Raw genomic sequence first — 16,870 nt, forward strand, 5'->3', positions numbered from 1 at the left:
ATTGGACAGGCTAGATGCAGGAAGATTGTTCCCGATGTTGGGGAGTCCAGAACGAGGGGCCACAGTTTGAGGATAGAGGGGAAGCCTTTTAGGACCGAGATTAGGAAAAACTTCTTCACACAGAGAGTGGTGAATCTGTGGAATTCTCTGCCACAGGAAACAGTTGAGGCCAGTTCATTGGCTATATTTAAGAGGGAGTTAGATATGGCCCTTGTGGCTACGGGGGTCAGGGGGTATGGAGGGAAGGCTGGGGCGGGGTTCTGAGTTGGATGATCAGCCATGATCATAATAAATGGCGGTGCAGGCTCGAAGGGCCGAATGGCCTACTCCTGCACCTATTTTCTATGTTTCTATCTTTCTATGTAACTCCTCAGAATTTTCATAGTTCTCTTATTGGTAACCCCCACGTCCTCTCTTGCATGGTCACTTAGTTTTGGAGGACAGGCTGCTCTAGGCTGATTTATAGCTCTGCCATATTCTTTGCATTTCTTGATGATTCACTGAACTGTACTCCAACAGAAATTCAGTGACTTGGAAATTTTCTTGTATCCATCTCCTGACTTAAGCTTTTCAGTTACCTCTTTCACGGAGTTGCTTGGAGTGTTATTTTGTCTTCATGGTGTAGTTTTTGCCAGGATACTGACTCACCAGCAGTTGGACCTTCCAGAAACAGATGTATTTTTTCTACAATCAATTGAAACACCTTGACTGCACACAGGTTTATATACAGCTAGGACACTTCAACTAATTACGTGACTTCTGAAACCAACTGGCTGCACCAGTGATGATTTGGTGTGTCATATTAAAGGGGGTGAATACTTATGCAATCAAGTATTTTGTATTTTATAATTGTAATTAATTTAGATCTGTTTTCACTTTGACACTAGAATCTTTTTCTGTTGATCAATGTCAAAAGGAGCCAAATTAAATCAACTGTCATTCAATGTTGTAAAACAATAAAATATGAGGACTCTTCCGGGGGGTGGGGGGTGGTGGTGAATACTTTTTATAGGCAATGTATCATAACCGCATAACTCAGGCTAAGAGTGTTAGGGTGATTGAGATTTTAAAGGAGGGAAATATTCTCCATTCTAATTTTGAAATTAATCAAGTATCATTAGAAGAGAAGATGAAACAACACAGAGTAGGTTTTAAAAACATTCCAGGGATTGCAAAATCAGCAGGTCTCTACAGAAGTGATTCAGAACGCAAAATGAAAAACTTGAGTCTTATTACATCATCAGTGAGTGGATTCCTTAGCTATGAAATGCCTGTTTCAGAAAACGCAGGATTGCCTTTTTAATAAATCTCAGTCTATTTTAAAACCATTTCCAATCTGTACTCAGAAACTATTGCACATGTGAGTAATTGTAAAACAAAAATCAAATTGGAATGCACCACCCCAAGGGAGTTGGGTGCAGTTTAGAGGAGCTTGTTCTCAAGATAATTTAATCAAAACATTCAGAAAAATAACGGCTACATCCAGTCATACAAGCAGTTTAAAATAAATTGGTTTAAGGAAAACTAGACCTTAGAATTAAAAGCTTTTCCTGCCCACTTTTCAATAATTGTCAATTTGATCCATTTCTTCAAAATAAAAATTGAATCTGTTTCTAGCTGGCTCACATATGACTGTGAAGAAAAGCTAAATACTGCTTTGAATTGTTAAGGCCAGGGCCAGAACAATTTCCTGTACTAGTTCTGACACCCTGGAAGGTTAATGTATAATCAGATCAGTCATACACTAAGGAAGGGAAATCACAGTATTAACTATGAGGGCCTTCAATGATGATGAAGTATAACAAAAAAAAACTTTTTTAAAAAATGCAAGTTTTAAGAAACTACAATGTTGCACATTTAATAAGTTTCTTTATGCTGATATACCAAGATCTGTTACGATCAATAAGTTTACATTGGCAGGTAAGTGGATTACAATTAACATGTCATTTTAATCACACTGGCTAACAAATTTAAAATTGAACTAACTATATCAATTTTGATCCGTGGGATATTAATGCCATTTGAGGCATGTTTGGATAGAGAATGACTATCGTTCTTTGCCAACATTGTTCTCGTTGCCTATTCCTCTTCCCACATATACTGCCCAACCTAAGAGTATTTCCAGCATTTTCTGTTTATAATTGCAAACATCAGACAAGTCCACAGATGTTCAAAGCCAAGGAGGTACGCACATAGTGGAGTGCCTGAAACTGCTCAGTGAAAGAGATTGGGGTTGGCTGTATAAGAGGCATTGGCTGTTCCTAGCCCAGAAGCAGAGCTGTAAGGCACATCTTTTCAAAGCTGCTTTCACTTTTTTCCAGTTGCCATTTCCCAAGGCCTAGGAGACTCAGTCTAGAGTTAACCGTTGAAAGCAGGGTCAGTTAGAAGGTGTCAGCCTCATGACACTATCAAAACACCCAATTTGGTTTGCGGGTGCTTCGACTCAGCTACACTTAAAAATGAGTGGGTTGGAGGAGACCAGGAGATTCAGACCTTTAATCTTTTAGCATAGCCAAAACAACCAAACCTTCAATATAGTTTCTTATTTTAAAATATCTACTGTTTATTTACATAACATTGCTCAGACATCTTTTTACACACTGTTCACTAGTACCCATCAAAAATGTTACAAGCACAATTTTACCAATTTAGACCTAAAGTGATGTTCATTTTTTTTCTCACCATCAATGTCAGAATGGTTTAATAATGTATCACTGAAAAGGTGACTGGACCTTCCATCATCTGAAATTTAAAAAAAACAAATTATGAAAATATCAATTAAATCCCAGCACATATATCTGACCTTGCAATCTTTATAAATTTCTTTAGAAAAGACAATATCGGAATTAATTTTCAAATTGCTGACTTTGCCTCTCAAGTCAATGCTATTACAGAGGATGTCTACCAAGTATCTTAAGTTAATCAATGTTAATTTGGGTCCCACACAAAAAAAATCTCCTTTCCAATTTTTATCGCATTCAAAACTAAACAATGCAGATGCATTATCTCAGAAGTAATTGATAGCTGCTATGGTTACCTGAACAGGCGATTCCTTGTTGACCTCCTCTGCAGAAGCAGAGATTGGGTGCGACACAGAAACCATTCCCACATCCAAAGGAACACACAGCTACAAACAAATCAAGAAAGGTCAAAAGTTAAAGTGCACCACTCTCCCAGTAGAAAATGTTTGCACTAATTTACAACAGCTGAACTTTGGAACTGCTTGCAGTAATCATCACAGCTTGCAATAATTAGGTTCTTTAATTTTAGAAACTATTGCTCGACTTTTCCAAGACATTTTTTTATAACAATCATTATCAAGTATAAGCAATGTGGTTCAAAGAATACTCCAACCAATAGTGCTTCAGATATGCAACAAAGATCCTGAGACCATGTTGGAGAAGCTTATCAGAGAAACAAAGGAACACAAGAATATTCTTGAAGTGAACATTACAATATACTGAAAAAGATTCAGAACTGGAGGGGTAGAAGATGAATCTGCAGCTGATAATGTGGGGACAGACAGTGCAATAGGAGGGAGTTGGGATAGATTTCAAAGGCTGACAGACAAGGCATGGATAGACCTTGGATAGGAATCAGATCTGCCTTTCCTGTGGTCTCCACACAAGCTCTGGCACACCCTGTGCTAATCAGGCAGTAAACACCATCAGCCTGGAGGCAATGGTCCTGCCCATCATTGTGCTTCCGGTGTGAAAGAGAGTAGGAATAAGAGCAAAGAGTGAAATTGTGTATGTGTGTGTGGGTGCCAGTGGTATGTTCAGCTCAATGGTATATGCATGGGCGAAAGTGAGGAAGTAAGAGTCAGTGTTCAGCAAGTGAGGAGATAACTGAGTGAGCGAGTGAGAGACAGTCATTGAAGAATGATTGAGTTTGAGAAAGTGTGAGTGAGTGCATTATCGGCAATGCGTCACTCTATATTTCCCGTCACACACCAGAAATTGTCTGTGCATATAAGAGATGCTCTTGCCGCAGTAAAATATAGAGTGAATTTACCCTTCACTCAGTATAGGATTTACACTGAAAGAATGTCTGACCAAATCAGAATTTATTGGACAGTAGCCTAGAGGTTTTGGAGCAGGTTGAGAAAGTGAAGCCAAATCTGAAGAATCTCCTTCATTTTGTCACTTACGTATGACACACAGCCCACTGCCCAGTGTTGGGTTCCATCCAAGGCAGCACCCATTCCCATATCGTGATTGGCACATATGAGGACCGTGGCGATACCTACAAAGAAGAGAATGAATAAATGTGTCACATAGATATTGCCAAAAGAGCGGAGGGCCAAAGATAAGGAATTAATTTGTTACTGTTTTGCAGGCAAATATGACAACCCCTTTACTCACAGAAATGGCCAGTTAATCTGGTTTGGTTGAGCAAAGAATAATTGCAAGCACAATTGCTTAGAATTGGAATTGGAGTTGGTTTATTGTTGTCATATGTACCAAGTTATTGTGAAAAGCTTGTCTTGCATTCTGTTCAGACAGACAAACTATTGCACAAAGTTCAAGATCATAATGAGATAGATAATGAGATCAAAAGTCCATCTTATTGTACAAGAGGTTGTTTCAAGAGCCTTATAACAGCCTGTCCGTGAGCCTGGTGATGCTTTGTATCTTCTGTATGATTGGAGAGGGAAGAAGAGAGAATGTTTGCAGAGGGTGGCACCTCTGTTTCACAGAGACAGCGAGAAGTATAGACCATAGAGAGGAGGCTGTTTTCCATGAGGTGCTGAGTTGTTACTACAACACTACTTTTTCTTGCAGTCATGTGCAGAGCAGTTGCCATTCCAAGTCATTATGGATCCAGTTAGAATGCTTTTTATGGAGTATTGATAAAAATGAGTAAGGGTTGATGGTACATGCCAAGTTTACTTAGCTTCCTGAGAAAGTGGAGGCATTGATGAGCTTTCTTTGCCATGATAGCAATATAGCTAGACCAAGGCAGACTGTCGGTGATGTTCACTTCTAGGAACTCGAAGCTCTCAAACTTCTCAACCTCAGTACTGTGATATCCCCCTCAACAAGAGGTTTTAGCATTTTGGATACTGTTGGAGGGTTGGGGGTTGACCTAACAAAGAAAGTCACAGTGGTTGGGTCTCTGGCACTGAGTCTGCCTCTGTGACTCAGAACGGAAGGGGTAAGAAGAGGTATGCTGTGGTGATAGGGGATGCATTAGTTAGGGGAACAGACAGGAGGTTCTGTGGGCAAGAACAAGATTCCTGGATGGTATGTTACCTCCCAGGTGCCCAGGTCCAGGATATCTTGGATTGGGTCCAAAGCATTCTTAAGTGGAAGGTGAACAGCCTGAAGTCATGGTTCATGTAGATGCCAAAGACATGGGTAGAATGAGTAATGAGGTTCTGCAGAGGGAGTTCTGGGAGTTAGGTGCTAAGTTAAAGGGCAGGACCTCCAGAGTTGAGATCACAGGATTGCTACATGTGTCACATGCTAGTGCGGCCAGGACTAGGAAGATTATACAGTTAAAATGTAGCTAAGAAGTTGGTGTAGGAGGGAGAGCATAATATTTTTAGATCATTGGGCTCTCTTCCAGGGAAGGTGGAACCTGTACAGAAGGAATGATTTGCGCCTAAACTGGAGGAGGACTAATATCCTAGCAGGAAGATTTGTTATACTGCACGGTGGGGTTAAACTAGAATTGCAGGGGGATGAGAACCAGAGTACCAGAACAGTCAGTGGAGAGGTTGTGGAGGCCATTGTTGGTAAGACCTCAGACAAGGTCAGGAATCAAAAGGTTGAGCATGGAGTGACTAGTGTCCTGAGCTGTGTATATTTCAATGCAAGAAATATTGTAGGAAAGGCGGATGATAGTGCTGAAGATGAAGTAGTTGGTTTACAAACAGAGGCCATGTGTAGTGAGGAGAGGTTGTTGATAGGCAACATTGCAGTCAATAGGTTAAGTTGCAATGTAAAAGTCAGACAAAAATCAAAATGGGTGAATAGAAGACTGAAGGTGATATATCTGAATGCGGACAGTGTACAAAGTAAGGGAGATGAACTTGTAGCACAGATGCAGATTGGCATCTATGATGTTGTAGGCATCACTGAATCATGGTTGAAAGAAGATTATAGTTGAGATCTTAATTTTGAAGGATTCACATTGTATCGAAAGGACAGGCTAGAAGGCAGAGGAGGCAGTGTCACTCTGTTGGTAAAAAATGAAACCAAATAATTAGAAAGAGGTGACATAGGGTCGGAAGGTGTTGAATCATTGTGGATAGAACTAAGGAACAGCAAGGGTAACGAGACCTTGATGCGAGTTGTATACACACCATGAAACAGTCAAAAGGATGTGGTTTACAAATTACAACAGGAGATAGAAAATGCGTGTCAAAAGGGCAATATTACAATAGTCATGGGGGATTTCAATATGCGGGTAGATTGGAAAAATCAGGCTGGTGCTGGATTACAGGAGGGGGAATTTCTAGAGTGTCTATCAGATGTCCTTATAGCGCAGCTCATGGTTGAGCCCACTAGGGGATCAGCTATTTTAGACTAGGTGTTGTGCAATGAGGCAGAATTGATTAGAGATCTTAAGGTAAAAGAATCCTGAAGGGCAACTGATCATAATATGATCGAATACACCCTGAAATTTCAGAAGAAAGATGACATAACTGTGACTAATAAGAGAAGTCATAGCCAATATAAAAGCAAAACAGAGGGCATATAATAGAGCAAAAATTAATGGGAAGTTGGAGGATTGGAAAGCTTTTAAATACCAACAGAAGGCAATTAAATAATGTCATTAAGAAGGTAAAAATGGAATACAAAAGTAACTGGCAAATAATATTAAAGAGGACACTAAAAGTTTCTTCAGATACATAAAGTGTAAAAGGGAGATAAGAGTGGATACCAGACCGCTGGAAAGTGATGCTGGAGAGGTAGTAATGGGGACAAGAAAATGGTGGATGAACTGAATAAGTATTTTGCATCAGCTTTCACTGTGGAAGACACAAGCAGTATGGTAAAAGTTCCAGGTGTTAGGGGACATGAAGTGTGTGTCATTACTAGAGAGAAGGTTCTTGGGAAAATGAAAGGTCTAAAGGTAGATACGTTACCTGGACCAATTGATGTACATGTCAGGGTTCTGAAGAGGTGGTTGAAGAGATTGTGGAGGCATTAGTAATGATCTTTCAAGAATCACTAGATTCTGGAATAGTTCCGGAAGACTGGAAAACTGCAAATATCACTCCACTCTTTAAGAAGGAAAGACGCCAAGGAAAGGAAACTACAGGTCTGACCTCAGTGGTTGGGAAGATGTTCAAGTTCATTATTAAGGATGGGGTTTCAGGGTTCTTGGGGGCACATGATAAAATAGGCCATAGGCAGTATGGTTTCCTTAAGAGAATATCTTGCCTAACGTATCTGTTGGAATTCTTTGAAGAAATAGCAAGCAGGATATTGTGTTCTTAGATTTTCAGAAGGCCTTTGACAAGCTGCTCCACCTGAGGCGGCTTAACATTTAAGCGGCCACGACATTGCAGAAAAGATACTAGCATCAATATAGAAGTGGCTGATTGGCAGGAAGCAAAGAGTGGGAATAAAGGAAGCCTTTTCTTTTTAGCGGCTGGTGACTAGTGGTGTTCCATAGGGGTCTGTGTTGGGACCGATTCTTTTTACATTATATGTCAATGATTTGGACAATGAAATTGATGGCTTTGTTGTAAAGTTTGCAAATGATATGAAGATAGGTGGAGGGGTCGTAATTTTGAGGAAGTAGAGAGGCTACAGAGACTTGATTAGGAGTATGGGCAAAGAAATGGCAGATGGAATATTGTGTCAGGAAGAGTATGGTCATGCACTTTGGTAGAAGAAATGAAAAAGTTGACTATTTCTTAAATGGAGAGAAAATACAAAAAAACTGAGGTGCAAACAGAATTGGGAGGCCTTGTTTGTGCAGGATTCCTTAAATATGCAGGTTGAGTCTGTGGTGAGGAAGGCAAAATATAATGTTTTCATTCATTTCAATAGAACTAGAATGTAAAAGCAATGATGTAATGTTGAGACTTTATAAAGCACTGGTGACGCCTCACTTAGAGTATTGTGAGCAATTATGAGCCCTTTTCTTAGAAAAAATGTGCTGAAACTGGAGAGGGTTCACAGAAATTTCACAAAAATGATTCCAGGATTAAATGGTTTGTCATATGAAGAGCATTTGATGGCTCTGGGCCTGTATTCACTAGAATTCAGAAGAATGAGGGGTGGGTGACCTCATTAAAACCTATCAAATTGTGAAAGGCCTTGATAGAGTGGATGTGGAGAGAATGTTTCCTATAGTGGGAGAGTCTAAGACCAGAGGACACAGTCTCAGAATAGAGGTATGTCCTTTTAGAACTGAGATGAGGAGAAATTTCTTTAGCCAGAGAACGGAGAATCCGTGGAATTCATTGCCACAGGCAGCCATAGAAGCCAAGACTTTATGTATACTTAAGGCACTGGTTGATAGACTCTTGATTAGTCAGGGCATGAAAAGATACAGGGAGAAGGTAGGAAATTGAGCTGAGAGGAAAAATGGATCAACCAGATGAAATGGTAGCGCAGATTCAACCAAATGGCCTAATTCTGCTCCAGTACCTTATGGTATTATGTTCTAAAAACATTGGCATCCATTATTAAGGACTCCCATCACCCAGGACCCTTCGGCAGTACTGGGTCTAAGCCCGAAACGTCGACTGTACTCTTTTCCATAGATGCTGCCTGGCCTGCGGAGTTCCTCCAGCATTTTTGTGTGTTACTTGGATTTCCAGCATCTGCAGATTTTCTCTTGTTTCTATCACAGTATTTTTCCTTTCTTTTTGCACTACTTATTTAATTTAATTCTCTCCTGTTAATATAAATTGCTTATTGTAATTTATAGTTTTTATTATTATGCGTTGCAATTTACTACTGCCACAAAACAACAAATTTCATGGCATATATCTTATGGTCTCTTATGGTCTTATATAGACAGATGTACGCATGTGCACTGCCCCACTTACTTCAACTTCACCAATTTGCAGTTGTCCTTTACTAACAAAAGCATTCAGGTTGCCTATTCGAATCAATAGCTAAGTTTAACGCTAACAGTTCTGCAAGGATATATGATTTGCTCAGCAGACAACAATGTTTTAATATTAACATTAAAGAAATGCCCAATTGCTGATGGTTAAGGCATAAAACTTAATAGATAATTTCATAAATTTCTTTTAAAATTGACAGCAGCTACTTTTAAATTTGAGTCCATAAATTCTAGTCAAAGTCCATGCAATGTACAAAGTGTAAAGTACATTTATTATCAAATTACATGTATGTCACCATCTACAACCCTAAGATTATTTTTCTGGTTGGCATATTCAGTAAATCCAAGAAGCACAGCAGAATCAATGAACGACTGCACCCAGCAATATGGACATACAACCAATGTACAAAGGACAACAAACTGGGCAAATATGGAAGAGAAAATATATAAAAATATTAATAGATAAATAAGCAATAAGTACTGTGAACATGAGCTAAAGAGTCCTTGAAAGTGAGTCAATAAATTGTGGGAATGGTTTAGTGATGGGGCGAGAGTTGTACCCCTCTGGTTCAAGAGCTGATGGTTGCTCCTGAATGTACTGTGGGTGCAAAAGTTCCTTTATCTCCTTCCTGATGGCAGCAGTGAGAACAGAGCATGGCCTGGGTGATAGGGGTCCTTGATGATGGATGCTGCTTTCCTGTGACAGTGCTCCATGTAGATGTGCTGAATAGTGGGGAGGGACTGTGATGGACTGTGCTGCATCCACTATTTTCTGACAGATTTTCCATTCAAAGGCATTAATATTTCTATACCAAGCTCTGATACACCCAGTCAATATAGTCTGCACAACATATCTGCAGACGTTTGTCCAATCACAAACAAGATAAAATCTGCAAATGCTGATTCATCACCATCCTTGATTCAGCCAATGACAGTGGTGCCGTCAACAAACTTGAAAATGCATTGGAGCTGTGCTTAGCTACACGGACATAAGTGTAATGCGAGTAGAGCGGGGGCTAAGCACACAGCTCTGTGGTGTACCTGTGCTGATGGAGATTGTGGAGGAGATGTTGTTGCCAATCTGAACTGACTGGGGTCTGCAAGTGAGGAAACTGAGGATCTAATTGCACAAGGTGGTATTGAAGCCAAGGTCTTGAAGCTTATTGATTAGTTTTGAGGGAACAATAGTGCTGAATGCTGAGCTGTAGTTAATAAAGAGCATCCTGATATATGCATCTTTGCTGTCCAGATGTTCCAGGGTTGAGTGAAGAGCGAATGAAATGGCATCTGCTGTGGACCTGATGTGCCAGTAGACAAATTAGAGTGGATCCAAGTTGCTTCTCAGGCAGGATTTGATGTGCTGCATCACTAGCCACTTAAAGCACTTCATCACAGTAGATGTAAGTGCTAGTGGATGATAGCAGTTGAGGCAAGTAACCACATTCTTCTTAGGCACTGGTATAATTGAAGCCTGCTTGAAGCAGATACATACCTCAGTCTGCCAAAGTAAGAGATGAAAGATGAACTCACCAGCCAGTCAATCAGCACAGGTCTTTTGTACTCACCAGGTACCCCGTCAGAGCCGGATGCTTTCCTTGGGTTCACCCTCCTGAAAGATGCTGTTATTCTTTCCTCAGAGATTGAGATCACAGGGTCATCTGCGGGCTGTGGGAGTTTGTGAAAGTTCCTCCACATTTTGACGATCAAAGAGAGCATAGCAGGCATTGTGTTCATCTGGAAGTGAAGCCCTGCTGTCATCTGTGTCATTTGATTTCACTTTGTAAGATGAACTAGCATTCAAGACCTGCCACAGCTGTCGAAAATACCCCAGTGAGTCAAGTTTAGTCCAGAATTGTCTCTTTTCATATGAGCTAGATTTCCAGAGATTGTGGACTGTGGATTCCATGGTACATCCAGGACCTCAGGTTGGGATACACTCTGAATGATCCTGTGGGGAAACACTCATCCACAACTGTTTTAAAGAATTCCATGACAACCATGGTGCATTCATTCAGATCCTCTGATGAGTCCTTGAACACATTCCAGTACACCAACTCAAAGCAATCCCGTAGCTGCTCCTCTGCCTCCTGCAACCACCTCTTTGTTGTCCTTATCTCTGGAGCCTTGCTCTTTAGCCTTTCCCTGTATCCAGGTAGAGAAGGACAGCCAAGAGATCAGATTTCCCAAACTGCGGTCTAGGTATGCAACAGTAGGCATTCCTAATCGTAGTATAGAAGTAGTCGAGTATATTGGGATCCCTGGTGCTGCAGGGTATATGCTGATGATAACTGGGCAGAGATTTCCTCAAACAAGCATAAATGAAGTGCCAGACTATGTACTGAAATGCATTGGGGTGAACAGTTTTTTGTTTGGTGTTGGCTGTATTCAATATCTCAAATGCTTGGTTAATGTCGGCTTTTGGCAGTATGTAAACTGCAGTCAGGATCCTGAAGGAGAACTCTCTAGTTAAGTAGAATGCTCAGCATTTATTTGTTAGATGTTCCAGTTAAGGGGAACAAGAGTTTGACAAGACCAAGACCGCTGCATCCGAACACCACAGAGAGTTAATCATGAAACACCGACCCACCTTTTGTCTTCTCTGAATCAGCAGTTCAGTCCATACTGTGTACTGAGAAGCCCTCAGGTCTGATTGCTGAATCTGGCATGATCAGAGTAAGCCATGTCTCCATGAACCAAAGAACACAGCAATTTCACATTTCCCTCCAATACAGAAATGTCACCCTCAGGTCCTCAATCTTGTTCTTCAGTGACTATATATTTGCCAACAAGATGCTGGGTAGAGGATCTGGTTACAACTTGGCTTGCAGTTCTCCCCTCCTCCCTCTCTTCCAGCTATAGCAATGTACCTTTGTCTACTTAAAGGAGCCACATCTGCATGGTTGGGAGTTTAATCCTTCAGAAGATCAGGGAATCACTAGTTCATCAGGATAGTTCAAAAGGGAAATTCAGGGTGCAGTTTGCAGTGAGTGTAATTCAGAAGATGTATATTTATAAGTTTTGTAAGCAGCCCGCAACATGTCACGGTGGTTCACTGGCACTATTTTGACCCGTTTTGACCCATTGGACTTTTAAATAATAAATATTGCTCCATCTCTCCAATCCCCTCCCCCCACACACAATTATGTTTATCTTTTATCAACAAACAATGTGGTATAACAACTAAGCAGAGAAGTTGCCGTAATTATTTTCCATGTTGAATGTTGAAATATGGGAATTGTGTGCATCTCCTCACTAGCTGGTCTTTATTCTGAGAATGTGGTGAGCTGAGAATTTTGGATAGGTAATGACAGATCAATGACAGTTTCCAGTGGAGATATCTTCTGAACTGTTTCAAATCCCATGCCCAGGATCTAAACATAGGGTATAAGCTGACACTTCAGTGAAAGTATTAGGAAATGTTGTATTGTCAATGGTACAGCTTTCCAAATGAAATACTAAACTGGGGCTGTCCCTGTTACTCAGAGAGTTATTTTCTCTTCTGGCATTATCTGGAGAACAATGAGTTCTTATAGTATTCTGGCCAAAATCTATCCCTCAAACAATGCTAAAAGCAGTTCAACCAGTTGGTATGTTAACCTTTATAGTAAACTGCGTATTCACAATAATAGCTGCCATTGGCTATGTTAACAACCACACTGCAGATATAATTCATTGACTGTGAAGTACTTTGTGATAACCTAAGTAATAAATGGGTATTTTTTCATATTCTACAATGATGTGAGATGCCTTTTTTAAAAATTCTTTTCATGAAGGTCGTTAATGGTCCACTGTATTTCTAGAGGTCTTACTATATGAGCCAACATCTGATACATTTAATATCCTGGTATGAATTCCATTGCTTGTTGTACAACTTTGTAAAGTATCACAGCCACGGATAAGATCCGCAAGTTCAACTTTTGGCTTCATTTGAAATTATTGCATTTAAAGCATCCTGGGATATGAGATAATCTTGTCATTCCAGACTGGTATGATATCAACTAAAATTTCCACCCAATTTCAAAAGCACAAATTATCCATTTAGTTTAGAAAATGGGAACAAGATTATGATTACTCATCTCCTTAAGCCTGCTTTGCTATTCAAACTTCAAAGTAAATTTATTATTAAAATACATATATGTCACCACACACGGGCTTAAGATTTAATTTCTTGATGGCATTCACAGTAGATACAATAGAATCCATGAGAGATTACACCCAACAGGATGAACAAACAACCAATGTGCAAATGACAACAAATTGTGGAAATACAAAAAGAAAGAAAGCAAAGAAATAGTAATAATATTAGTGTGATAAAGGAAAAACTTTCAGAATTTACTTCAAGGCTTAAGAAAACCTGTCAAATAGAGCTTAACAGTAGCAGTATAACAAAGGCAATACATCCTTTGCTATACCCATATTAACATATTCTTTCAGTATAACATCTTGGTCTGAAATTGATCTAGAAAATTTATAAAGAAAAATAAGAAATGAAATGGCAAATTTTAGCAAACACTATGTACACTCAAACACGCTTGGACTAACACAACTTAGGTCAGAAGACGGAAGAGGAATAACAGACATAAAAATTTACACAACAGTCAGATAAAACTTCTAAGGGTATATTTTCATCAATTAAAACACAATTCAGCGCTCCTTACGGACATATGTAATTCTGATGAGAAGTACACACCACTAAGCTTAAATGAAAGCACAGCTCAGAAAAATGAAGACATTATCACTACAGAAGAAAAATTTAACCAATGGAAGAACATGACCCTCCATGGAAGACATCCCCATGATCTAGGCAGAGCAGATGTCTTCAAGAAAGCATTGAGCACCTGGCTCAGAATTGGAGATCTCCTCCCAGAAACAGAAGGGTTCTTTGTGGCAATACAGAAACAGGTAGCTAACACAAAAAATCATTAAAAAAACATAATAAAAGACTAACAAACTCAAGGCAATAAATGCAGAGAATGCCAAGATAAACTAAAAACAATCCAACATATTACAGGCTCTTGCAGCAGTTTAACTCAATCTGATTACTTACACAGGTACAATCAAGTGGCAAACATCATTCACCAAAATCTTGCTTTAAAATACAATCTCATAAAAGAAACTATACCTTATTATAAATACAAGTCTGATCTGGTTTTAGAGTCATAGTCCTACAAATTATATTATGACTGATCCATTATTACAGATAGGACAATCCATAATAACTGTCTGGATATAATATTACAGGATAAACAAGCAAGAACAGCTTACTTAATATACGCCCATTCCAAACACACATAACATACAGAAATTAATGAATGAAAAACATCAGAAATATGCTGAATTAAAAGAGGAAATTGAAAGGCAATGGAACAGAACAGGGTATACATCGTCTCGATAGTAATATCTACAAGTGATATCATCCCAAAGTCACTACACAATAGCATTAAACAATTAAGGCTGCACAGCAATATCTAGGCAAAACTCCAGAAAGCCAAAATACTAAACACCACGAGAATTATCCAAAGGTTCCTAGCAATTAAGAAATGAGTGTGCTTGGCTATGCCTGTACCTCAGGGTTTACCAGCTTGAGCTGAGGAAAATAATAATAATAATAAATAGGCAATAAATATCAAGAACATGAGATGAAGAGTTCTTGAAAGGGAGTCCATAGTTTGTGGCAACAGCTCAGTGAAAGGGCAACTGAAGTTGAGTAAAGTTATTCCCTTTGGTTCAAAAGCTAATTGTTCAGTGATAATATGGTCTGTCCCTGAACTTCATTACCTAACTTCTCATACTCTTCAAAGCTCTTTAAAGAAAATCTTTAATTCGTCATCTCCTATTTTGACCTGCTTATAGTCTCTGCACTGTTCTTATGAGACACAGTGTAAAGTATGAGGAATATCATCTCAACGTCTAACTTCCAGATTTAGTATTGAATTCAACAATTTCAGGAAACTGATTTTTCTATTTGAAACAGATCTGGACATACTGCAGTGTGCAGGAGTCATCTATCTGACATAACCAGCCACTGCAATCTCCTGTACCATGCTTTCAGCACTGAGTATTTTTATCCTCTCTGCTTTTGGCACTTCAGTTTTCATTTATCTTCTCTTACACTTCTTAGAGAAATGTCTTCCTCTTTCAGCTGACACTCTTAATGCCAATCAATTTCTCCTGATCTCCATCTTCTCTTCTGTTCCCTCCATGCCTCCCCCTTTCTGTGCAATTTAAAATTTCTGATGGGAGATTGTCAACCTGAAACATTAACGGTTTCTCTCTGCGCTGCTGCTACCTAAATCTGAGTATTTCCAGCATTTTCTGAATTTGCTACTCACCATCCCAACCCCGCCAATAGTTTTGTATCAGATATTATTATACATGTAACTACAATTGGTTCCTTCATTCAATAGGTTAAAAATAACCGACCCCTTTCCACCAGTCCTTTGTGGCATACTATTAGATACAGTGTGACAACCTACAGTAGCCCATTCATTCTATCTCTGTTATCTATCCATCAGTTACTTCAAATCTAATGACTTTCAGATCTGTGTAATGACTTTCCTTGTGGTCATTTACTGAAAACTTTACTTTAAATTTAAAAGTACAGAGAGCCAGTGCCTTGCCCTTATCTATTCCAGTAGTTGCAACCATAACAAATGCTAAAGATTCATCATACAAGACTTCCCAACTGCAAATTTGAGCCCGTCCTGCCAAATCACACCATTTCCTAAACATCCTGCTAACATATTCCCAAGATTTGACTCCAGTTCTTACCCTATTGTAGGTTTTTCTCTCTCCCTCCTTTATTAAGGAACAGAGCCAACTTTTCTACATTCTGATCCAGGTGGACCTTTTAATGCCTAGAATTCAGACAATCAAGTCTACAAGTTTGTTAGAATTACATTTATTTCTCTGATACAGTTTCTCCTGTCAGGTTAATCCAGCGGTCGCAACTGCTGAACATTTCGGATGTCTTCCACTCTACCTAGTACTTGGCTAGCTTTGACTACTCTGTCAGAAGGGAAGTTGCTTAGTCCTTACCTTTTTGATTAAATCACTAGGAATTTATTAATGTTGTCACTGGCCTTTTTCGCTCCCACCATTTCTGGAATTTATTTTGCAGCTTTGACAACAAAGACTGGTTACTAAGTACTTTTTAAATGCTCCTGCCATTTCCTTACTCCCAGTTATGGCTCATCTATGCTTGAAAGTAGATGAGCCACACCTGTCAAGGTATTTGTAGTCTGCTCTTATGACTCCTTCAAATTATTTTCATATTCCATTTCCTACTTCTATTTGTGTCTTGCTTATCATTTTCAGAATTCTAAGTCCTTGCTACTCCTTAGGCTTAATATGCTATTTGGGCAGTATTTTCTTTTTTTCCCTTTTAAACTTTAATTTCTCATTAGTTTACAGTGACCACCTTTCTGATCAAGTTGTTAATTTCCTTAAATAATTGTATATTTGTTTCATGATTATCATGTTAGCTGTTTATTATTTCTTAATTTAGTGATTTAAATGTACACTTTCTAACTGTTGAACCCTGAATTTGTGTTTTCAGATCCCTAGTCCAGAGACCTATGTCACTGGTCAGGATCAAAACCTCTCTATTACAATCCCATCTTATGTTCAAACACTTAATTCCTCCAACAGACTAACAATTTTAGTTTGTGGAATCTCCCAGATGGAAGATAGCTGGAATACTTGCCTAATTTGCAAATAAATGTTAAACATGCCAGATAAGCAAGAAAGCACAGTCCTTTCATGACTTTATGAAACTGAACGAGAGATAGAGAAATTAAGAGACAAGTGGGAAAGAAATACGAGTTCAGAATAA

The 16,870-nt window shown here is 39.2% G+C and overlaps 1 protein-coding gene across 1 annotated transcript in view; it reads right to left on the reverse strand.

Moving 5' to 3' along the window:
- Positions 1-16,870, reverse strand: part of LOC140204675 (von Willebrand factor C and EGF domain-containing protein-like) — a gene marked incomplete at its 3' end in the record, with an annotated part of 363,358 nt that overhangs the window by 249,260 nt on the left and 97,228 nt on the right. Inside the window, exons 2-3 of the mRNA XM_072271366.1 lie at positions 4,151-4,245; positions 3,038-3,127 (exon numbers count right to left, since the gene is read on the reverse strand). Of these exons, the coding sequence (XP_072127467.1) occupies positions 3,038-3,127; positions 4,151-4,245 (185 nt within the window). The remainder of the gene's footprint in view (positions 1-3,037; positions 3,128-4,150; positions 4,246-16,870) is intronic.

The sequence above is a fragment of the Mobula birostris genome, chromosome 11 (genome assembly GCF_030028105.1).
Source record: "Mobula birostris isolate sMobBir1 chromosome 11, sMobBir1.hap1, whole genome shotgun sequence".
Classification (NCBI taxonomy): domain Eukaryota; kingdom Metazoa; phylum Chordata; class Chondrichthyes; order Myliobatiformes; family Myliobatidae; genus Mobula; species Mobula birostris.